Raw genomic sequence first — 25,346 nt, 5'->3', positions numbered from 1 at the left:
TTTGGTCTCAAAAACTGGTCCCAGCCGTGGCGCGAGCGGCTAATCGCTCTTGCGGAATTTGATTTGCATGAGCGGTAGGCAAGCGGAGTGATCGCTCGCCTCAAAACATAAGGGAGCTTTCAGTAATTACAGGGGGGGTGGGCCGGGGGGAATTTCGTGCACACCTGTACCATAAAATGTGACCCCCCCTATCCTCCTGTCTAAAATGTGACCCTCCCCCTTGTCCGACATTCTAAAACTTGACTCTCCCCCCCCACCCACTGCGGTATTCTCCCCAGGAATAACTGAAAGAGTATCAGCTAATTTACATAACAATTGGTCCAATTGTTATGTTAGGGACAAATTACAGAGGGGAAGGCTGGTGTTTTTTTGAGGGACAGTCACAATTTATCACGCAAGAATTTTTGAAGAGATATGGTATTTCATACATTTGAGGGAGGGTCACCATGTGCAAATAGAAGAAGGCAAGATGTGGCTGATTTAGTGCTTTATCCAAAAATATCAAATCATAATACATGGAATCCATCAGGCAAATTATTGACAATTTTCCCCCACAAAACATGCTATATCTGTATATTAAATGTACTTTGCTTGAATCGGGAAGTAAAATGTGCATTTGTGTACAAGAAATTGATTTCTGAATTTCATCTAAAAAGTTGGTTCACTATCCATGGTGTCTATGATGAAACTATGAATAGTTTTTTTCCAATTCCCAAATCTGTTTATTTCCGTATGCTGGATTAATTACATTATTGTTCTTGATTAGACTAAAGTGCTTACAAGTCCATGGTTGTGCAAGAAATTTGATTTTGGAATTTCACCGAAATGTCGATTCACTATGCTGGGGTCTATGATGAAAATAGGAATAATTTTTTTCCAGTACAAAATTAGATAAATCTGTGCATTTATGTATGCTGGATTATTTACATTGTTGTTCTTGATTAGACTAGAGTGGCTACAAGTCCATGGTTGTGCAAGAAATTTGATTTTGGAATTTCACCGAAATGTCGATTCACTATGCATGGGGGTCTATGATGAAAATAGGAATAATTTTTTTCCAGTACAAAATTAGATAAATCTGTGCATTTATGTATGCTGGATTATTTACAATATTGTTCTTGATTCGACTAAAGTTTTTACAAGTCCATGGTTGTGCAAGAAATTTGATTTTGGAATTTCACCAAAATGTCAATTCACTATGCATGGGGGTCTATGATGAAAATAGGAATAATTTTTTTCCAATACACAACTAGATAAATCTGTGCGTGTATGTGCACTTGATTATTTATATTTATGTTTTTTATTAAACTAGAGCAGTCCATGGTTGTGCAGGATATTTGATTTTGGAATTTCAGTGAAAAGTTGATTTACTGTACGTGGTGGTCTATGAGAGAACTATGCATAATTTTTTCAAATATAAAACTGACAATATCTTTGCATTTATGTACATTTGATAATTGATATACACTTTTCCACCTGTTGCATATGTTTTTGTCTCTTGTCGTTTATCAGTTTTAACTGTTCAAGGTGTTTAATGTAGGATACCACTGCATCTTCTTTGCTTGTGAAACTTGTGGATAATGTGTACGTATTTTGTTGGTGATTTCCTACTCAGGAAATATCACACGGACAATCAAAGTTTTGGCCATAAAATCAGCTTCTGTCAAAAGTGACCCTCCCCCCAAGATAGGTTTATAAAAAGTGACCCTCCCCTTGAACTGTTTCTAAAAAGTGACCCTCCCCCCAATTCCCAAGGCCCACTCCCCCTGTAATTACTGAAAGCTCCCTAAGGTCTGCTGTTTTGTCGCTTGTGTAAAAATTGTAAATAACACTAATTTATCACACCATTAAAGGAGAGGTCCAACAATCTTGATTTTACTATAAATGTATTCATGATATCAAATTTTCAATGGAAAACAGCCCCCAATGCCTTTCTGCCTCAGTGACTGTGCTTTGCATGCTTTGCTCACTCAGTGACTCCCTATTTTAGCCATCATGTCCCACCTTTTCAAATTCTAGGAAAAACACCAACTGAAAGCAACAAGTACATTCTTTATCACCACATTTGTCATGAGGAGTTATTCTCTTCATACCACAGCGGAGATCTATCTGCCACTAGGTTGCTTGTTGCTCATTGTTTCCCTAATAGATGGACTTCAATTTTCTTTTGTTTGCAGTGACACCTGATCCACGGTATCGTCCACCTGAATACAAGAAGTTAGGAAATTCAGTGAAGGTAGGTAACAATTGTCTCAAATTCAATGAATCATACACTGGCTTATACAATCATCAATCTGTCATAAGATTTTCCTTTTCATTTCAATTCTTAACTTTTTTGAGGAAGTTCAGATGTTGACATACTAATATTATAAGGTCATGAGTACGTTTTAGACACTGCGGAATAGTCAGGCGGGTACTTATAGATTGGGTCCTGTCCTGTCCGTCCATCCGTCAGCAGCTGTTTCTCTGTCACCCCTAAGCCGATTTTCTTCAAACTGTGTGCTAGGATAAAGTACAGTGGCATACATATACACGTCAACTTATTTTGCGATACAATCAAATATGGCCAGTGGGCAGCCTTTTTGTTGCTATTAGCCCCCACGAATACTGTCCGAGGGGGACTTACAGGTTTGATCATGTTCGTGCATGCCTGCATCCGTCCGTCCGTCCGTTCACGTGGATATCTCAGAGATGCCAGGAGCTATTTCATTCAAACCTTGGTACAAGGATTACTCCTTATGTTATACATATGCACATTGATTTTTTTTGTCATCTGATCTAATATGGCCATGTGACCGACATTTTTAGTCCCCACGGACACCGTTCGGGGGGACTTATAGGTTTGGTCATGTCCATGCGTGTGTGCGTGCGTCCATGCGTGCGTGAGTGCGTCCGTCCGTCCGTCCGTTCACGCAGATATCTCAGAGATGCCTGGAGCGATTTCATTCAAACTTGATACAAGGATTACTTCATATGTCATACATATGCACGTTGATTTGATTTGTGATACTATCCAATATTGCCGCCAGGCGGCCATTTTATTACGATTTTTTCATGTACAGAGCCATAACTCAGAGATGTTTCAACCGATTTTATTCAAAGTTGGTACAAGGACATTGACCAATGTCATAGATATGCACGCCAATTGGTTTTGTGATACTATCCAATATGGCTGCCGTGCGGCCATTTTATTACGATTTTTTCATGTACAGAGACCTAACTCAGACACATTTCAACCGATTTTATTCAAAGTTGGTACAAGGACATTGACCTATGTCATACATATGCACGTCGATTTGTTTTGTGATAAGATCCTCTATGGCCGCCAGGCGGCCATTTTATTACGATTTTTACCTCCCATTTGCCATACATATATGGCAATTGGGAGGTTATATGGTTGAAAAAAGTCTGTATGTGAGATGTCTGTCTGTATGTATGTATGTATGTATGTATGTATGTATGTATGTATGTATGTATGGATGTCTGTCCGTCCAACGCAAAAACTCAAAAACCGCTGCACGTATTGAGCTGATTTTTGGTGTAGTGATGCCATATATGATGTAGATGTGCCGTTGTTAAAATGAACTTTTTAGTCCCATAGATATGCTAATGAGGTAGAAAAAAAAGCGAAAATGGTCAAAAATCAATAACTCAGAAACTACTCATCTGATCATTGTCATATTTAGGTTTTAGGTACCTTGGGCCCAACTCATTTAAACATATAGATTTGATGTCAATAATTGATGCTTTCTATTTTTAATGAATTTTTTTTTCTTTTTTTGCCATTTTAGTAAAAAATCTTTTCCTCTTAAACCAATGGTTGGATCGCTTTAAAATTTGACGTGCAGGTACCTTGTGAAAACTCAAAATAGAATTCATCAAAATTATGGCACAATTTGCAAAGTTAAATTTTTGGTCAATTTTTGCCATTTTTGGTTAAAAAAATCTTCTTTGAAACTGTGTATGCTATTACTTTCTAATTGGGTGTACAGGTTCCTAGGAGTGACCTGAAGATGACTCTGTGAACTCAAGCTGAAATTTGCAAATTTTGTGGTACTTTTTGTCATGCTTGCAAATTTAGTACATAGGTGAAATGTAGTAGGTCATTCATTCAAAGTCAAGTACTGCCTGTGCGAATGAGCAGATTATGATTGTGCTGTTCCAGGCTGAGGTGCTATTTATAGGAATGATGCAATGTTAGACGGTAATTGATGTTTTAACTGAATGTGACTTACATTGTATGTAACTCTTGTACTGTATAAACCCTATCAATTCACCCAGAAAAAAATAATTAATATGATTTTAAATAATTGAATTAATGAGGATATCAACAAAGCCAAAATAATTTTAGTGTAGAATTATTAGAATGTTCAACTTTTTTGACAGTTCATGGTGAAATGCTTACCATCTTGGAGGATTAAAACATGTAAAGGCAACTTTCCTGAATCCCAACTTTGACATATTCTAAACCGTCATTTATTGTGCTCTGTATGTTATCTAAAAGAAATTGCTTATAATAGTTTGTCATGATAGGTTGGTCAAATAAATAGAGATAGAGAAAGTTCCAATTTCCATTTATGGTTGACTTGGTAAGGATAAAATAAAATTACTTTTTGAGGAAAAAAATAGAGTGATCAATTAAAAGAGTGGTCAAAGTGATAGGGTTTTTATGGTAAAGCTGGACTAAGATTCCTCATGTGCTATTTATAGCAATTATGCAATCTGTGTAAACAGTGCAATGAAAGTGTTACATGATTCCTTATAATGCTTTTGATGACCTTGAACTTATTAAGTTGCAAACATTTGTCTCTTCTGTGTGCTTTCTCTGAGTACCTACAGGCTCAACTTATTCAACAGAACTTACTTGCAATGGTAATTTGAAAATTAAAATGTGCTTGGTTAATAGGATGAAATACTGATAAAGATAACAGCTGAAGAGTCTTTATAACCTGACAGATATGCTGTTTTTTTATGACATAAATGTTGATAAGCAAGTCTTGTTTACTTTAATTAGAATGTAATTAACTCTCATTTATATTATTATAAGCAGTAGTATCAAGTTGATCAAGCGAATATTGACAAGTTGGTCGGCTGTTGGAGGTTAAAAGCTGTAAAAATAAATGTATGCATGTATGCATGTCTATCTGTTTGTTTGTCTGTCCGTCTGTCTGTCCGGACCCGCGTTTTTTGGAGGGTCTATGGTCTGTCTGTCTGTATGTATGTATGTTAGTTATTATGTGCGGATGTATGTCTGTCAACATTAAAAACTCCTAAATCGCAGCACCCACCATCTTAGTATTTAATGGACAGGTGCATCGAGGGGTGGAGATGTGAATTTGTTGAAATAAACATGACTGTCAAAGTCAAAAATATGCAAATGAAGGGGAAAAAGGAAAAATCCTGCAAATTGCTAAAACTTTGTAACCACTGGCCAGATTTGGTTGAAACTAGGTATGCAGGCTCTTTATAGTGACTTAAGGTACATTTCTTCAAATTGTGGTGAATTTTGAAAGTTGTATTTTTTGGGCGATTTTCCTGTTTTTTTGTCAAAAAATCTTTTCTTAAAGCACTCATCCCATTGCCTTGAAAACTTGTATGTATGATCCTAGGGTTGACCTTTGTCAGATTTGTTCAAATTGTGGTGAAATTTTCATATTTGTATTTTGGGGGCAATTTTTCCCATTTTTTGTCAAAAAATCATTTTCTCCTAAAGTATTAGTTGGATTGCTGTAAAACATGATAGTCTTGATCCTAGGGTTGTTTTCTGTCAGACGTGTAAAAGTCATTATGAGATGGAGCATTTCATATTGCTGGGGTATAAGATTAATTGGGACTTGCAATGGAATTTTCTTAGTCAACCTGTAAGAATGCAATGTCATGTGTGTACTAGTAGTTAGTATCGCTGCAAAATGGGAGGACAGTGTCATTGACACTATTTTTATTTCATCTAATTACATATTTGTATACTTAATGACCAATAGAGTTAATCTGTGATGAATATTATTCATTATGTTGATCATAATACTTTCAATGAAGTTGCAAACATGTGGCAAAGGTTCAAATTTACACATAACTGCAATATATAATGAAACACGTGAGCATTTACAGTTCATATCTGGTTACATTACAAGCTTCTTCTTCAAAACAGCCTGTCTGATTCCATTAATATTTGGAGCACAGATTCCCAGGGTTGACCTTCATAAGATTTTTACGCTCCCATATATGCATATGTATATATGCAAATGGGAGGTATTCGTATAAGCTGGCAAAATGGCGTCTGTGTGTATGTATGTATGTATGTGTGTATGTCTGTTAGTCCGTCCACATCAAAAACTCCTAAACCGTAGCACCTACTGTCTTAGTATTTGGTGTACAGGTGCACCTAGGGGTGGAGATGTGAATTTGTTCAAATGAACATGTCAGTGCCAAAAATATGCAAATGAGGGGGAAAAAAGGAAAAATCCTGCAAATGGCTAAAACTCAGTAAGCATTGGTCAGATTTGGTTGAAACTTGGTATGCAGATTTCTTTAGGTATTCTAAATTATGTGTGCAAAAATTGGGATGAAATTTGCATGTTTGTATTTTTAGGGTATTTTTTCCGTTTTTAGTCAAAAAATCTTGTTCTCTGAAATCGCTCGTCTGATTGCTATGAAACTTAATATTCATGTTCCACAGATTGACCTCAGTCATGCTTGTATTGATATTGTCATATTTGTAATTTTGGGGCAATTTTACCAATTTTTGATAAAAAATTTTTTAATCCAAAAACTGCTGATTTGATAGCTTTGATACATGTATTTGGTAAACAGGTATCTAAGATTAATCTCAATATAATGTATTGAAGGTATGTTGAAACTGGCAATTTTTTTTTCATTTTGGGGGCAATTTTTGCCTATTTTGGTCAAAAAATTTTTCTCCTAAAACTTCTGATCTGGTAGCTTTGATATCTAGTGTACAGGTTCCTAGGGTTTATGTTAATTAGATATATTTAAAATTAGGATGAAATCTGCAATCTTGTATTTGGGGGGGCAATTTTCCTCATTTTTGGTCAAAAAATTTGTTTCTCAAAATTTACCAGTCTGATTGCTTTGATATTTAGTAAACAGGTTGGTAGGGTTTTTGTTAATAAGATATATTGAAATTAAGTTGAAATCCAGAATTTTGAATTTTTGGGGCAACTTTGCGAAACTTTCAGTTTTACTGGAATATCTTTCATTTTGTATTTTTAAGATTTTTTTTTGGTAATTTTATACCTACTGGAACTATGAGTATATAATGTGGTGATTTAGTAAGCATTTGATATGGTAAACTGTATTTGGTTATGAAATGCGGTAAAAAAATCCTGGCAGATTTTGAAAAAATTCCAAACAAATGCCAATAAAAAATTCAGCCAGAGAAGGTTTGACAAAAAGAAAAGGTGGGAGAGTGGGGAAAAAAGAATGTACAATGGATCGGATAAAAAAGATAATGTACCTCATCGATCTTCCAGACACCATCCCTTATCAAATTGTCCACCCCGATGTATTTTTGTGCACAATTAACCATGCAGTGTATTTTAGTTTAAGATGTCAAGTTAGGTAAGGATTTGAAAGGAATAGTCAAGTTCACCACAGTTTAACTTTATCTCTTGTGTCATCATCCTTGTGTAATTGGTTAAGTTTGTAAGTTGTTCCAGATGTGGATGTACCAGCTGTTCTGGAAGAAAACAATGTTTACTTTTTCCTGTAGGGTTTCTGAGTTGATGATTGTATGTTGAAATTTCTCCATGTATCTGGTGTATGGGCAAAGTGTAAACATTGGTTGCATGTTATGTATTTCAGTCTATGTCAAATATTGTAAATGAAAAATCAAGAACAGTTTACTGTGTGCTTGTAAAAGATAACATATTTGTCAATACATAAAATGCCTTGCAGATTGATTGTCTTAAATATTATCACAGAAGTAGAAAAGGAAAAGAAACTAATCAAATTGCTGTAACATATTCACTCTCAGTGCCTGTATAGGCCTATACTTAACTATTTTATCATTACATTCAGCTGTTTGTTATATCTTTATCACTCTCCATGGGCCAAGGCACACTTGGGGTCAATGTCATCACTCTGTGCCAGTCTGTGTATGTCAGTCTGTCTGTATATGTATGTCCATGTTTCATACAATTGTTGACTTGTTTTGATAACTATATGGGAGCGAACAGTGATGTTGTCACTATTTTTTTCAAATTGTGATGAAATATGAAACTTTGTATTTTTGAGATAAAAGTCACTTATTCAGTTGTTAGTCACTGAAAATGAAAACGTATTTTTGACAGGATGGCTGGGCTTGTTCCTCCGATGGAACGGATATTAACGACTCAGCAATACCATTATAAACTGATGTCAGACATATTAAGCTGGGCTTCAGCTCTGCAAGTTCAAGCCAGGCAACGTCCTTCACCGCCTTGGCCGTGCCATTCAGCAGACATGGCTTTGGATTATTTTTTCCATTGCAGTATTGGCTTTGGCTTGCAGGCAAATGTAACGGGTTGCCGAGGACTTGGTTGCTACGTACACTTTAGCGTATAGAGAATTCTAGAAGGGACATGAGGTCAATGGTAGGGGGTTACTGCCTGTAAACTCACAAGGGATAGCTACATGTGCCATCGACTTGACAGGAAACGGGGTACCAAAAACCGGCCGGATTTCCACCGACTTGGCAGGGAAATGGCCACTGCGCCGGTGCTCAGATTCTGGCTACACCGAATTTCGAGCGGATTTTCGCTGACTTGGCAGGAAAAGGGTTAAACAGCCCTAAAATTCACATTCTGTAGGTACTACAAATTCCATACTCAAGGGGTAATTCTCTGAGAAAACTTAGCATGCAAATTTTGTCAATTCCATTGGAAAAAATCTTTTTAGTCCCCATGGACACTGTCCGGGGGGACTTATAGGTTTTGTCATGTCCGTGCGTGCGTCAGTGCGTGCATCTGTCCGTCCGTGCATCTGTCCGTCCGTTCACGCAGATATCTCAGAGATGCCTGGAGTGATTTCATTCAAACTTGGTACAAGGATTACTTCATATCTCATACATATGCACGTCTATTTGTTTTGTGATACGATCCAATATGGACGCCATTTCATGTACAGAGCCATAACTCAGACATGTTTCAACCGATTTTATTCAAAGTTGGTACAAGGACATTGACCAATGTCATAGATATGCATGTCAATTTGTTTTGTGATATGATCCAATATGGCTGCCGGGCGGCCATTTTGTTACGATTTTTTCATGTACAGAGCCATAACTCAGACATGTTTCAACAGATTTTATTCTTAGTTGGGACAAGGACATTGACCAGTGTCATAGATATGCACATTAATTTGTTTTGTGATACGATCCAATATGGCCGTCATGTGGCCATTTTTTTTCTGATTTTTTCATGTCCAGAACCATAACTCAGACATGTATCAAGGGAATTTATTCAAAGTTGGTACAAGGACATTCACTTATGTTATACATATGTACGTTGATTGGTTTTATGATATGGCACATGGTGGCAATTTTGTTATGGTTGTTTCATGTCGAAAGCCATAACTCTGGCAAGTCTCAACTGATTTTATTCAAAGTTGGTAAATAGACATTGACTTATGTCATACATATATGTGTTGATTTTTAGCTCACATTTGGTATACCAATGTGAGGTTATCATATAAGCTGAATCAATTCATTTGCATCCGATTTGCATGTCTGTATGTATGTATGTATGTATGTACATATGTATGTATGTCCGTCCACATCAAAAACACCTAAACCGCAGCACCTACTGTCTTAGTATTTGGTGTACAGGTGCACTTAGGGATGAAGATTTGAATTTGTTCAAATGAACTTGTCCGTGTCAAAAATATGCAAATGAGGGGAAAAAAGAAAAAACACTGCAAATAGCTAAAACTCTATAACCGTTGGTTAGATTGGGTTGAAACTTGGTGTGCAGGTTCCTTTAGGTATTGTAAATTAGGTGTTTAAAATTTAGGATGAAATTTGCATGTTTCTATTTTTGGGGTAATTTTTTCAGGTTTTAGTCAAAAAATGTTTTTCTCTTAAACCACTCATCTGATTGCTTTGAAAGTTGGTATACATGTTCCTCAGGATGACCTCAGTCAAGTTTGTACAAATTGAATTGAAATTTTCATATTTGTAATTTTGGGGCAATTTTCCGAATTTTTGGTCAAAAATTTTTTATTCAAAAACTTCTAATCTGATAGCTTTGATATTTGGTATACAGGTTCCTCGGGTTGATCGAAATCAGTTTTTGAATATTGTGAAGATATCTCGAATTTTGTATTTTTGCTGAATTTTTTGGTTATTTTTCTCATTTTTAGCTACTATAGACTATAGTCTATAGAAGCTATTGGGATGGGTATCCGTCCGGCGTCCGGCGTCAGTCTGTATGTATGTATGTATGTATGTATGTATGTATGTATGTCCGTTTGTGAGGCGTCCGTCCACTCAAATATCTTGAAAACCGCAGTACTTACTGATTTGATATTTGTTGTGTAGATGAAAAATATGATTTTGAGAAACTAGTTTTTTTAATTTTTTGATATTGTTGAAAATAGGCAAATTAATGCCAAAAAAGGTGTTTTTGGTAAAAAATCTTCTTCTTCATAACCGCTGGTCAGACAGCTTTGTTATTTGGTATACAGGTCCCTAGGGATAACCCAACTTAGATTTGTTCAAATTGTGATGAAATATGCAAATGTGTATTTTAAGGAATTTTTTGTCATTTTTGGTCAAAATTTGACTTACATTGTATGTAATTCTTGTACTGTATAAACCCTATCAATTCACCCAGAAAAAAATAATTAATATCATTTTAAATAATTGAATTAATTAGGAAATCATCAAAGCCAAAATAATTTTAGTGTGGAATTATCAGAAAGTTCAACTTTTTTTGACAGTTCATAGTGAAATGCTTACCATCTTGGAGGATTAAAACATGTAAAGGCAACTTTCCTGAATCCCAACTTTGATATATTCTGAACCACCATTTATGTTATCTAAAAGAAATTGCTCATAATAGTTTGTCATGATAGGGTGGTCAAATAAATAGAGATAGGGAAAGTTCTAATTTCCATTTATGGTTGACTTGGTAAGGATAAAATAAGATTACATTTTGAGGAAAAAAATAGAGTGGTCAATTAAAAGAGTGGTCAAAGTGATAGGGTTTTTATGGTAAAGCTGAGCTGTAAGATTCCTCGTGCTATTTATAGCAATTATGCAATCTGTGTAAACAGTGCAATGAAAGTGTAACATGATTCCTTATAATGCTTTTGATGACCTTGAACTTCTTAAGTTACAAACATTTGTCTCTTCAGTGTGCTTTCTCTGAGTACGTACTGTCTCAACTTATTCAACAGAACTTACTTACAATGTTAATTTGAAAGTTAAAATATGCTTGGTTAATAGGATGAAAATACTGATATTAAAAAATAACCTGCTCAAGATTCTTTATAACCTGACAGATACGCTGTTTTTTATGTCGTAATCTTGATTTAAGCAAGTCTTGTTTACTTTAATTAGAATGTAATTAACTCTCGTTTATTTGCTATTATAGACTAATATAGTCTGATGAAATATGCAAATCTGTATTTTTACGGAATTTTTTTCCCTTTTTGGTCAGGCCATCCTGAAATGAGCTATCAAAGATATCCACCTTCATCAATACATGTGTCACAAAAGGTTATTCTCTACATAACACAGCAGAGCTCTGTCAACTGTTGAGTCGCTTGTTTTTTCAAAACCGCTGGTCAGACAGCTTTAATATTTGGTTTACATGTCCCAAGGATGACCGTAGTGAGATAATTTCATACAGTCAGTAAATACTTAATTTTGTATCCATGTCTATAGTAGCTTCAGGGACTTTGGCCCTATGTTTAAGTAAAATTTCTTCTTCTCTGAAACCGCTAGCCCAATTGCTCTCAAATTTGGAATGGGTGTTTGCAAGGATGTTACCCTTCTAATTGTTGAAATTACGACAAAATTGGAAATATTACTGTTTTGGGGCAATTTTTGTCATTTTTGGTCAAAAAATCTTAAAAAATATTTACTTTTTAAAACCCCTGGACAGACAGCTTTTATATTTGGTACACAGACGTACAGAGATGACAATAGTTAGATATGTGGAAATTGTCCTGAAATATACAAATTTGTATTTTTACCTTCTCGTGTCTATTTATAGACAGAGAAGGTATTAGAGTTGAAAACCAATATGCTGCTGTCAAGAACTTCCGTCTGTCAAGACTTCCGTCTGTCAAGATCCGTTGACGTCATGCCATTGTGATGGGTCATATCATAAACTGGTGGGGTGTTCATGGCTCAGGTTGAGGTGTGGGAGAACGATTTTGAGCTATGACAAAAATCAAAAGGGACTTAGCGGCATAGCCACAGTGTTAAGCCTTTCTCCAAGGTTTCTTAGTTGACTACAATCTATTACAGACTACTGAGCTGACGTTAGGGGTACTCACTTTGTGTTTGCTCACTCTGTGAGCGCTAGTGTTTTGTACTGAGTTGCATGGATATCCCCTCATGGCCTCACGTGATCTGGGCCTGTTGCATAATCTGCAGATGATCAAATGCCTCCGAGTCTGAAAACTGTCATTGTGTAAGCCTGTCGGCATTTTCCTTGCATTTTTTCTCATTAATTTGCAAAATATCGGCGAGTACCTCAATATTTCAAGATAACCCTTTCTTCCCAATCGTTTCCTGGAGTTTCAGAGTCATATGAACGAAAATGAGTGAAAGTTTTAGACAGGAAAATCGGACGTCGGCCATGTTCAATGTTTACAGTACAATCAGAAGTTTACGTGGAGGAATTAACAACAAACACAGGAGTGTTCATGATGCCCGCCCTCTAGAGGCAGACCCTCCTATATGAAGTACCACATTTGATGCTTGTGGAAAGCTTGACCACACAATGGAGCATTTAAACTTTTAGAAAATGACAAACTGAATAAGAAGGTATTCAGAAAATGTCAAATACTGAGGAAAAATGTGCAAATATTCAAAATAAACAGGTTAACTGATTGGTCAGCTATAAAAAACAATGAAAATGTTTATGATCAAAAGTTTTTGAGATACGCACATTTTAACAAATACAGAAATTATTAACATTATAAATATAAGACCAAACTATTTTTTCAGGGATGGGACAGGTTGGAAATGAGGGGTGAGAGATAAAGGCACTCGTATTGCTGCATGTGGATGCAGCCACACCATTTCTTTTACAGCATACTTATTCACTGTGTGTGTTCAAGTTCCATATTGTACTGACTGTCATACAAGGATAACATAAGCAAATCAAATCAAATTAGAAAAGGATCAATGCTGTTGTGTGGATTTTGCTGAACATGGCTGATATTTCGCCCTATATATTTGGTATCCAGCAAAGGCATATTTTGATGTAAAGTCAAAATAACACTACATTGCTGACAATATATTTTACCGTTTCTGCATGAATTTTTTAGTCCCCACGGACACCGTCCGGGGGGACTTATAGGTTTGGTCATGTCCGTGCGTCCGTGCGTCCGTCCGTGCGTCCGTCCGTGCGTCCGTCCGTTCACGCAGATATCTCATAGACGCCTGGAGCGATTTTGTTCAAACTTGGTTCAAGGGTAGTACCCTACCTCATACAGATGCACGTCGATTTGTTTCACAATGCGATCAAATTTGGCCATGTTAGAGGACTTTTTAGTTTTCACCTCCATAGACCCCCATGTATAAGGCAGTCCATAGACTCCCATGTATAAGCACAGGCGACCCATAAAGTATTACTGAGATTTTCACACTAGGATTCCCATGTATAAGCACAGGCGACCCATAAAGTATTACTGAGATTTTCACACTAGTTTTCACCTCCATAGACTCCCATGTATAAGGCAGTCCATAGACTCCCATGTATAAGGCAGTACATAGGCTCCCATGTATAAGGCCAAGATAAATAAAAATTTAGTTTCTCATGGTATTCATATTGCAAAAAGGATGCAGTGACACAGTTTTTAGTCCCCACAGATAAAGTCCAGGGGGCTCATAGATTGGGTCATGTCAGTCCGTGAGTCCATCCGTTCACGCAGATATCTCAGACACTTTGACAAAATGTCATGTGACCTTGGTGACCTTTGACCTCGAATATACATATTTGTCCATAACTCAGTAACCACAAGTGGTAAACCTTTCATATATGGTATGATGGGACACCCTATGACGCCACATATTGTACCTCATTAATTATGTGCATATCTAATTTTGAGCGAGCCAATAGAGCTAGAGGTCTGATTTTTGGTATATATGGATAACTTAGCAATACAATTTTTTTGACAAAATGTCACGTGACCTTGGTGACCTTTAACCTCAAATATACATATTTGTCCATAACTCAGTAATCACTAATGCTACACCCTTCATATTTGGTATGATGGGACACCTTATGACACCACATATTGTACCTCATTAATTATGTGCATGTCTAATTTGAGCGAGCCAATAGAGCCAGAGGTCTGATTTTTGGTATGTAGGGATAACTTAGCAATACAATTTTTTTGACAAAATGTCAAGTGATCTCAATGACCTTTGACCTCAAATATACATATTGTGCATAACTCAGTAACCACAAGTGCTACACTCTTCATATTTGGTATGATGGGACACCTTATGACGCCACATATTATACCTTGTTAATTATGCGCATATGTAATTTGAGCGAGCCAAAAGAGCTAGAGGTCTGATTTTTGGTATATAGGGATAACTTAGCAATACAATTATTTGAAAAAATGTAATGTGACCTCAATGACCTTTGACCTCAAATATACATATTTGTCCAAAACTCAGTAACCACAAATGCTACACCCTTCATATTTGGTATGATGGGACAACTTATGACGCCACATATTGTACCCCATTAATTATGCACATATCTAATTTTGAGTGAGCGAATAGAGCTAGAGGTCTGATTTTTGGGTTATAGGCATAACTTAAAATTTTTTGACAAATGTCACGTGACCTTGGTGACCTTTGACCTCAAATATACATATTTGTCCATAACTCAGTAACCACAAGTGCTACACCCTTCATATATGGTATGATGGGACACCTTATGACGCCACATATTGTTCCTCATTAATTATGTGCATATCTAATTTTGAGCGAGCCAATAGAGCTAGAGGTCTGATTTTTGGTATGTAGGGATAACTTAGCAATACAATTTTTTTGACAAAATGTCACGTGACCTCAGTGACCTTTGACCCCAAATATACATATTTGTCCATAACTCAGGAACCACAAGTGCTACACCCTTCATATTTGGTATGATGGGACACCTTATGACGCCACATATTGTACCTGATTCATTATGTGCATATCTGATTTTGAACAAGCCAATAGAGGTAAATGTATGATTTTTAGTATATAGGGATAGACTATAGGATAGAAATTTTTTGACAAAATGTCATGTGACCTCGATAACCTTTTACCTAAAATACACGATTATGTCAGTAAATAAGTAACCACAAGTGCTATGTCCTTTATATTTAGTAGGATGGGAGACCTTATGACAACACATGCTTTACCTCGTTAATTATGCCCATATATAATTGTGGGCAAGCCAATAGAGCTAGAGGTCTGAATTTTGGCATATATGGATTAATTAGCAATACAATGTTTTTTTTCAAAATGTCACGTGACCTTGATGACCTTAGACCTTGAATATGCATATATATGCATAACTCAGTAATCACAAGTTCTTTACGCTTTAATTTTGATAGGATAATAGACCTTAAGATGTCACATCTTGTACCTCATTTATTATGCACATATGTATTTCTTGGCTGGCCAATACAGCTAGAGGTTTGATCTTTTTTCCCGATTTAGAACCATAACTTAGACATGCTCCTCTGTTTCAAATTTGGAACAATGACATAGACCTATGTGTCCATAGATCTGAACATATACACTTAGTGATACTTCTTAATGACCTCATTTCCCTGCCCCCTCAAGACTAATACTCCTATTACAAGTGGGGACTATGTCATTGTCAATGACTTGTCTTTTTAAATTATAGTATATTAGTACTTCAAACAGATTAACAGTTATCGTGATGTCAACCCATAATTTTACATCACAAAGACTGTAATTCTGCCAATTTTTTTGTTTTTTAGTCATTTTATAAATTTTGCACTGCACAAGATGATTGAACAAATTGCAATGTTTGAATTTGTAAACTCAAAGAATAAAAATCCTTTGGTCACAAATTAAATTATTTTTTGAAAAGAAATTTACTCTTAAACACTTTTAGCATATATTCTTTACACGGTCATGTATTTCAAGGAAAATATGCCTATTAAAAACAGTAATTTCTTCACTTTCAATTTTTTCAATACTATGACAATTATCAGCATGAGGTTATACAAACACAAGACCAGATAGGCGTTTTTCATCATTTCCACAGGACTCTTTGGAAAATCCATTAAAAACAATTAAAAGTGACTGGAAATGATCACTTGGTATACATTTAATTTACAGATGCCAGGTTGTGTATTTCACATGCACTCAGGTCAGTAAGGAAGTGCGTCATTACTATTTTGGACTGTTAATCTTATTTCTGAATTGTTTAACTTTTTTCCACATTGAACTATCTTTAGGCAGTTTATACTGTAGCTTAAAATTTTTTTGATTGATGTATTTAATCATCTTTTGGGTTCTTTGGGTCCATATCCCACCTCATGCCCCTACATCATCAACTATTTACCAACAACTCCATGCCAACAACCAATTACCTGACCTGGCCACACATTAGAGAAGGTACAGCGTCATTGACGGTATTTTTAAGACAATATTGTCATTTTTGGTCAAGAAAACTTGTTCTCAAAATTACTTGTCTGAAAGCTTTGTAATTTGGTACAAAAGTCCCGAGGAATGTTACTACATAAACTTTCTGCTCAAAGTGTTGGGAAATCCCCAAATTTTTATATTTTAGGTAATTTTCTCAGTTTGTGACCTTAAATGACCTACACCAACCTCTAGGATATGTTGTGAGAGAGTTTCGAAGGCTGTGAACATAATTTTGTCATATCGATTTGTAGTAAAATTTGATCCAGAAAACAAAACTGAGGTAGATTTTTTCATTGCGAACCAATTTTTGCAACTTTTACATGTAAGACACACAAGAACTGATGAGAAATTTGGATCCAGGATAATTCCAGATGTCGTAATCCCCCCACAGTGGAAGGCATTTCACTATCTGTAACTGATTTAAGTGCTGTTTACATTCGAATGATAGCACTCATAGCATTAATTAAAACATTCCCAAGGTTGTAAATACATTTCCTGTCAGCTGGTCTTATGTAAGGGGTTGAACATTTGATATTCAGGAGGGGGTAGGGGCTAGAAAATTGATGAGGTAGCATTACTTTTTACCAGATGCCTTATACATTTTTTCCCACTCTTTATTTTTCCCCCACTCTCCCATCTTTTATTTTTGTCAAGCTTCTCTGGCTAATTTTTTTGTTGACATTTGCTTATGTATATAGGATCTGCTTGTCGCATTGCTATAGAAGTTGATATGCATGTTCTGAAAGATGACCTCCAGTGCCTAAGTTGCAGACCTTATTTGCTTTTGTCATTCTTGTTTTTCTGGTTTAAATATTTCTTGAATTTACCAATTCAAACCGAATGTGAGTACACTGTCCTTGACGGTATTTTTCAAACAGTAAGATCAAATATCGCTGCGTGGCTGCGATTTTTTTAAGATTTTCTCATGTACAGAGGCATAACTCAGACATATTTCTTCCAGTATCATTCAAAGTTGGTACAAGGACTTTGACCTATTTCATACATATGCTCGTCAATTTGTTTCCCATTATGTAGCAGTATCATGTCAATTATTGAAGTTTCGTAATTAGGCTGATATGTCAAGAAATACTGCATCAAATTTCATGAAACTTTGTGCAGATGTTAAGCTCACATTGCTTTAACATTGAAAAAGACATGTATCAGTGCCATTTTAATTAATTTATAATTGCATTTGTAATGAACTTTCCTAATTAGAGTGATATATCCACAAATTAATACAAAGTCAAATTAGATGAAACTTGATACAGATGTTGATCTCATTGTGTTGTAAATACTGCATCAAACTTTATGAAATATGGTACCAGTGATAATCTGTTAGTGTTAGGATAGTATACAAAAATGTTTTGCAACATCCTGTTGATTAATTCCTAGTTGACTCATTTAATGAACTTCAGGATGGTGGCCTACATTGGTTTTATGTTTTCATCTCCATGGAACTCATTCTTGGCCATTGAGCGCCATCTGTATCAAAGTATTTTTATCACAGACCTAATTAATGAAGAGGACTCTATCCTCTCTGAGGACTTGTAATCAAAGTACCCATTAACAAATGGGGACTGTGTCATCAAAGATGACTTATTTCATAAAACAGCTTCAACTAGTCTGCCTACTTTCAATTTCATTATTCTGTATGGCTGAATACACAATCTGTAGAAAATCTTACAAAAATGATATCTCCTCTCTCAATCATGCCTAATTTTCTAAATCATTTAAAATGCGAAATTGAGAATGGTGTCCTTAACCCTTTTACCCCCAGTTCCCTGTGTACAGGTCCAACTTTACCATAGAAAACAATGAATTAGGGACAAACCATGGTGGTGAAAGGGTTAAAGTCCATATATTACCTGATTTTCTTTAATTTGAACTTAATACTGTTGTTTAGTAAAAAAGCCATAATACCCAAATCATTAAAAATTATTTTGTGTATCCATTTCTATAATATTATATTTCATACATGAAACACTCGAAATACAGGTCCTCCAAAAAAATCAGAGTTCACATTGGCTGCGAAATGGTCATGTGACATGATGTCATGTAAGGCAATCAGTGCAATGTGCAGTGTCGATGTCATGAAATGTGTACGACAGTACGGTACAGTGTCTGGTAGGTATCAATGAGTCGGAGAGTCCGCGTACCCAGTCCGGCTAGACTCCACTATGCTGTGAAGATCGGTGGAGATACACGAATCAACCAGACTCCTTTACGAAATTAGTAATCCTGCGATACAAACAAATCTATTTGCAAACAAATAATTTGCATTTTCGATGATCTTTCGTCTGAGATTCACTTGATCAAAGTTGGCAAAACATGCCATGTACATTGATGATTATACCAAGTTAAAACAATATTGAAAGTCATTTCACATTTTCATGTCAGCTAAGTTCAAATTTGCATATCTAGTGAGCTTTCACAGTTTGGCATATATGGCTTGAAGGACTTGGCTAACGGTAATTACACTTGCTATATAAAGTGGTGATACAATGACAGCAGTCAAAGAACTTTAATATTTTCATTTCAGCTAGTTACATATTTGTATACTTCATGACCTTTTAGAATTAATCGGTGGTGAATATTGTTCATTATGTTGATCATAATACTTTCAATGAAGTTGCAAACATGTGGCAAAGGTTCAAATTCACACACAACTGCAATATATAATGAAACACGTGAGCATTTTCAGTTCATATCTGGTGTTTCATGTCTGTTGGCATTTGAACCGATTTCATCCAGACTTGGCTCAAAGACAATACACTATGACTCAAACATGTAAATAAAATTATTTTGTGATACAATCAAATATGGCTGTAACTCAAATATTTCTGCACTAATACAGTTTGCATGCTAGATTTTGTTGTGATACGATATAACAATTTTCCGTTATTTGATGTGAAAATTTCTGAATCTGAATCAAATGCGTCACAACGCAATTTTCTGAATCCCATTCCATACATGAATCTGAATCAGTGGCGATGCAAGATGGAAAGCAGAGGCTTTGCTTCTCGTTTTTAACATGCTAATCATGAAAATCAAACTCTTTCAATTTTATACTTCTTCAAATTGGAATAAGTAGGAATGGTAATTTAAATTCTCTCACAATCCTTACTACATGTAGCTTACGAAGTAGTCATTTTTGTTTGCAATCTGAATAACAGAGCTGAGTGAAGTGATATTATGAGCTCATTATGTAAGCCAGTAGAAAGTCTAGACTAGATGGTGACTTTACTGGGGGAACATCTTGCAGTTTAATCCTTTGGACCAAACAAAGTACTTTTGTTGTTTGTTGACAATTTTTAGTTTGTCCAATTAACACTATTATAGTTGACTCATTAAATATGGAAAATTTGAGACTGTAATAACAGTTCATAGTTAAGCGTTACCATTAAGATTTATATTTCAATAGGTACGATACGTCTTATTGTTCTTTGAGTGCCATTTTTAGCACAAGAAATCTTTTGTTCCTTTACGCGTTCAGTTGTAGGCAGATAGACTATTCAGTCAATTGTACTTTCCGACATAGATCAATAAACCACTGGAACCAGAGATGCCCTTTCCATTCATTTTCCATTTGCTTGTTGCAAATTATTTGCACGTGTGATAACTAGTAGTCTAAATGATAAGAAGTATATTGAATTTTACTTTTTTGAAAGTTTCAAGAAAAGTCAATGTTGATAATTCTCTTCCAAGCTCAATTCCAATGCAGAATCTGAAAATACATTCTTGTTTGTTGTACAGATTTAAATTAGCAGGGCATGCTTCTTTTTTCAATTCAAAATAAAAAAGCTGAGACATAAATTTTGTTCTCTGTAATGTTCAGGGTAAGGTAATAAGTGGATTGTACAACATTACCCTTGTCTGAAGTCTAGGTTTGTGTTTTTTATCCGGGACAGTTACTTGTTAATAATCTCTATTGACTTATATGCAAATGAAGTTATTGTTCATTATAGTGTACTTTGACCCTCTATGGAAGCATTGTGTGTTGTTGTCAAAACTGTCTTTGAGTGCACATTCACTGCAACAGTTCTGGAATTACTACACATGCCAGTCAGGTCTTGTGAAAGTCTCACTTGAAAAGGCTTATGCCACTTTGCGATGAGATAACTACCAGCAAAGCTGAACAAGGTTGGTGTTGTCAATTTGTCATTGACAGTTGCCGGATTTCATAAACACTCTGTCATGCTTTGGAACAGTTATGAAAATCTTACTCATGACAGATAAGTTGTGGTATAAACAGAGATTGTGTTTCCTATTTTCGAACAGAAGACAGGTAAAATTCATGACTTTATTCTCCAGTAACAGGTTTTATAGTTTTAACTCCTTGTTGACATGAAGCATTATATGTACTATCAGTATTTGGGCAAAACTTCTTTTGTTATAGTATGTGAATTTTTATGTCTGTGTTTGTCTCGATGTTAGTTTTTGACAAATCTCAGGGCAAGATATAGCTGATCATCATGGAGTTTGAGAGGAGTCAATTACAGAAATCATGTGTGTGTATGAAAAAACATGCTATTCAACATGCATTCTTCTGTACAGTCTTGTTTTTTAGCTGTTTGATTTATGGATATAAGTCTATGAATACCTGTGAATGTTGGAATGGTGTATATTGTACTCCAATGCATTCCTTACCAACTAGGCAATCAAAGACTTCCATGATAGTTTGAGTTCTAACAAGTCATTTTAAAATTCAAGTTTCTACTTGTAACTTTAGAAGGGTGTGTAACAAAATTCTCAATACTGGGTACTTATTACAGGTGTACTCTAAAAAGCAGCATTGTTGAGTTTAAATTACATGTAGGTGAGTGCATTCCATGTGGGACACTTTTGAGACTGAGAATTACCAGGTAGTCACATTTTGTAGATATCAAATGGCTTTCTGAAAGATATGAAATGGGATTTAAATGTATTATGGTCAACAGTCACGGAGAAGGGCTTAAAATTTATATATGGCTTATTAGCTACTTTGACATCAGTTTTGTCATTAATGTATTCAAAGGCATTTTAAAACTTGTAAGCAAAATCATATCGGTCAATCTATAGATGTTTGTCACATATTGTGCCAGTTATTTGCTTTATTATAGTCATTTGTGAATTGATATAGATGTTTTTAATGTCTTTAACAGTGTCTGTTTGCATTTTGTTTTTTGAATTTGCTGCGATGTCTAGAAAATGGAACCTTTATACTGTCTGATGTATGTTCAAAAAGTTGTTGTAGATACTATCTAGGGACAACATCAATGATTCCTTAACTAGGAATACAGTGCAGCTCTCACTCAGTAAACAGTCAGCTTAATATGAAATTCTCAACATGTAAAAAAATCTAAATTTACAAATTAAAGTGTATTAATTGTTGTGATAGATTTCCAAAAATACCAGGTAAGCTTCCCTACCTGCCTAAACAATGCTACAAGAATTGTTACTGACATCTGTGTGATGTGATACTCACTTTAGTTTCTACACTTGAGAACAGTAATGGAATTTTTATGCAGGCCATCTTTTGATTTTTATGATGCAATATTTTCTCTTAGGCAAAAGTTTGAAAACAGTCTGTAACGACTTTATTATGAAAATGTATGCGCCGTATGGCAAAATTTGTGAATTGGCTTCCAAGGCTGTTACAGTGTCTGTAAACTTACAAAGCAAAATTATCACATAATAGGAAGCAGGAAAATAGTGTCCTGTCCTTGTGCACCTATGGCAATACATTGTAAACCTTTAAGTATGCCAATTATTTTATCATCTGGGTCAGAGGTGAATAGGTTGGTAAAGAAATGTTAAACTTCTTGGTCAAGGTGTCCATCGCAGTATTTCGTGGTACTGTGGGCCTGATTAACAGAAAGTCAAATAAAAAATGGCATATTCTATTGTTAGCACAGCACCGCTGGCCTGCAGGTCATTGCAGTATGGTGGCCAATCTCAAAGTCATGTTAAGAATAATAAAATGGAATTTTAACATCATTCAAGAGGCAGATGTTAAAATAGGGGTGATGAATGTGGCAGTGATGGCTTTGTAATAGTTGATATCTCTGCTTGGCCAACAAATTTGATTTGTAAAATGGCTATTTGTGTAAAAAGGTGCAGTTTGATTTTATGGCTTTCATTTTCTTCATGCGGAGGGACTAACTGTTTGTGCTTCTGCCATTGGTCTGTTTTTTGGCCCTAGTGTTCCATGGATTGGCGAGAATACCATTCTTATGTGAATATAGTGGCTTTTCATCTTCTTTTGAAATTAACGCTGGTTTTTTTTATCAAGGTTGCCCTTTGATACATTCATGATAATAGGGAATAATTTTATTTTGGAATGGTAAGGAGTAAATTTCTGAAGTATACCGAAAGTAATTGTATATGATTGATTATGTGCATATCTAAAGGGTGACATTGGTCAGTTTCTTAAACTTAAATGTTTCACAAAAATTTTTGATGACCTGTAACTTATTTCACTTACTGCACATATATCCCAGCATTGACACATGATGGCATCAGGCATCTTTGTGAACTATTTCATTTCAGGCCTTCCACATTCAGGTACTTAACAAATTTTGTGTGTGTTTCTAATCTAGGCAGTGTCACAGGGCTTTGAATTTTGAGTACATTGTTCAGCAAGAGATCCACAATTCCTGAAAAGAAGTGTGGTGATCTCTTACTGTTACCGTGTACCTGCTTTTGTATATTGTGATAGCACCTGTTAAAGGTGCAGTCATTAATTTTGTCTGGCTGTATGAGGCATGGCCTATCACTTCGTGACCTACCATAATTATGTAGACATCTAATTCTTTGCATGTCAGTAATATCCTTGATACATGGTGACAATTCTATCATCAGAGAATTTCAGAGCATATGTTAAGTGTAGCAAGTGTATATGGTGATTATGGGACAGCTTCATCAATGTCCATTTCAAAACCTAGTAATGGGTGTTCAGTGTCTGTCATTTGTTATCTCTTAATGTCAAACCATCTAATGAATTGCTGACAAGAGGAAAGTGTATCTTCCATAAAGGGAATTGTACCTCCCATCATCTGTACTTAAATGGTTCATACAAGAAAGTTAACAATTGTTGTCTGGAACCCTTGTGTAGTTTTTGCTTGCTTCCCAAAACTAACTTCTGGTGTCATGCTCCAATTTTCTGTTAAAGCCTCATTTGACTGTGAAAGAATTCCAATCTGGAAAAATTACTTCACTCATGTCCCCATGTTACTCATTCAGCAGGAGCTATGTACTACCAGCGTCAAGTAGACTAAACTGTTCCCCATAGTCAGACACAGCATATAAATAGAGTACCGTAAAAGGCATTCATAGCCAGAATCACTGGAGGGACTAATAGAATCTCACACCCCCAAGGACCTTGGGTAAGCCTAATTCACATGCCGCGTGCCATGAGCCACATGCTGCGTGCCGCGAGCCAAAGTTCACGATGCACGATTAGCATGTTAAGCTAGAAATAGCCAAAGTTCACGATGCACGATTAGCATGTTAAGCTAGAAATAGGTGCATTTTCACTCTAATTCACTTAATTGATTCATCTTCACTGTTAACCCTTTTCCTGCCAAGTCCATATTTCACCACCAGGTCAAGATGGTTAAAATTAATTAAACACAGCATATTCCATATGGTGTATTTTAACATAATACTGTACATTTGAAGGCTGTTGAAAACATAAATACTGTAAACTTGATTTTTTTGGACTAAAGATGCTATAACATACCAAGCCAAGCGGGTAAAAATACGTCATGTTTGGACTCAATACCGCTTTTTACTGACTTGGCTGAGGGGGAAGTAATAGTCTTAACACTGTCTGGCAGGAAAAGGGTTAAATCACATTTAATAGATGCCTTGTATGTGCATAAAGTGGTGACCTGCGATATGTGTGTTCACGAATTCAACATGTGCTGGCCGGTAAGGGACTGGAAAAAATTATAGGGAGGGAGGGCGAATTTTTCAAAATGATGCTGAGAAAAGTGACTCTCCCCAATTGTTATGCCATCCCTGTACGTGCTATAGTCAACATCAATAATATTTTATTTTACAAATATTCACTAATTCATAATGTGACGCCTCATCCCACCAAATATGAAGGCTGTTGCACTAATACACTGACAAATAAGTTAAATTTAGGTCAAAGGTCATCCTGGTTACTTGATATTTTTGTTGTACACTTTCCTCCCATGATGGCCATCCAGCAAATATCAGACCTATAGCCATATTGGCTAGGTCAAATGTCATCCTGGTTGCTTGATATTTTAGCAGAAATCTTAGTTAACATAATCATCTCTGTCCACCAAACTTCAGACCTCAACCTGTTAGCTAGCCTATAGTATAATTTATAGATGTGCATAATTAGTGAGGTACAGGATGATTTGAGGGTCGAAGGTCGGTGTCCCTTGCTGGTCACAATTCTATAAACGCCATCTATCTTTGACTCTTACGTATGTTAAGCCACAGCTTAGTTGCAAAGGGGGGACAGGCAGGTCAA

The 25,346-nt window shown here is 35.8% G+C and overlaps 1 protein-coding gene across 3 annotated transcripts in view; it reads left to right on the top strand.

The window, feature by feature from the left end:
• Positions 1-25,346, top strand: part of LOC139120869 (kinase non-catalytic C-lobe domain-containing protein 1-like) — a 133,423-nt gene that overhangs the window by 16,394 nt on the left and 91,683 nt on the right. For 2 of the 3 annotated variants that reach the window (XM_070685491.1, XM_070685490.1), the window contains exon 2: positions 2,178-2,236. Coding sequence is in view for 1 of the 3 variants with exons in the window: in XM_070685490.1 (XP_070541591.1) it covers positions 2,178-2,236 (59 nt within the window). In the remaining 2 variants the exon portion in view is untranslated. Of the gene's footprint in view, positions 1-2,177; positions 2,237-20,826; positions 20,999-25,346 lie in introns of those variants that run through there. The other variant, XM_070685492.1, reaches the window with a different exon arrangement.

This window comes from Ptychodera flava, chromosome 20 (genome assembly GCF_041260155.1).
Source record: "Ptychodera flava strain L36383 chromosome 20, AS_Pfla_20210202, whole genome shotgun sequence".
In the NCBI taxonomy this organism is placed as follows: Eukaryota; Metazoa; Hemichordata; class Enteropneusta; family Ptychoderidae; genus Ptychodera; species Ptychodera flava.
This window is presented reverse-complemented; position numbering and strand designations above follow the sequence as displayed.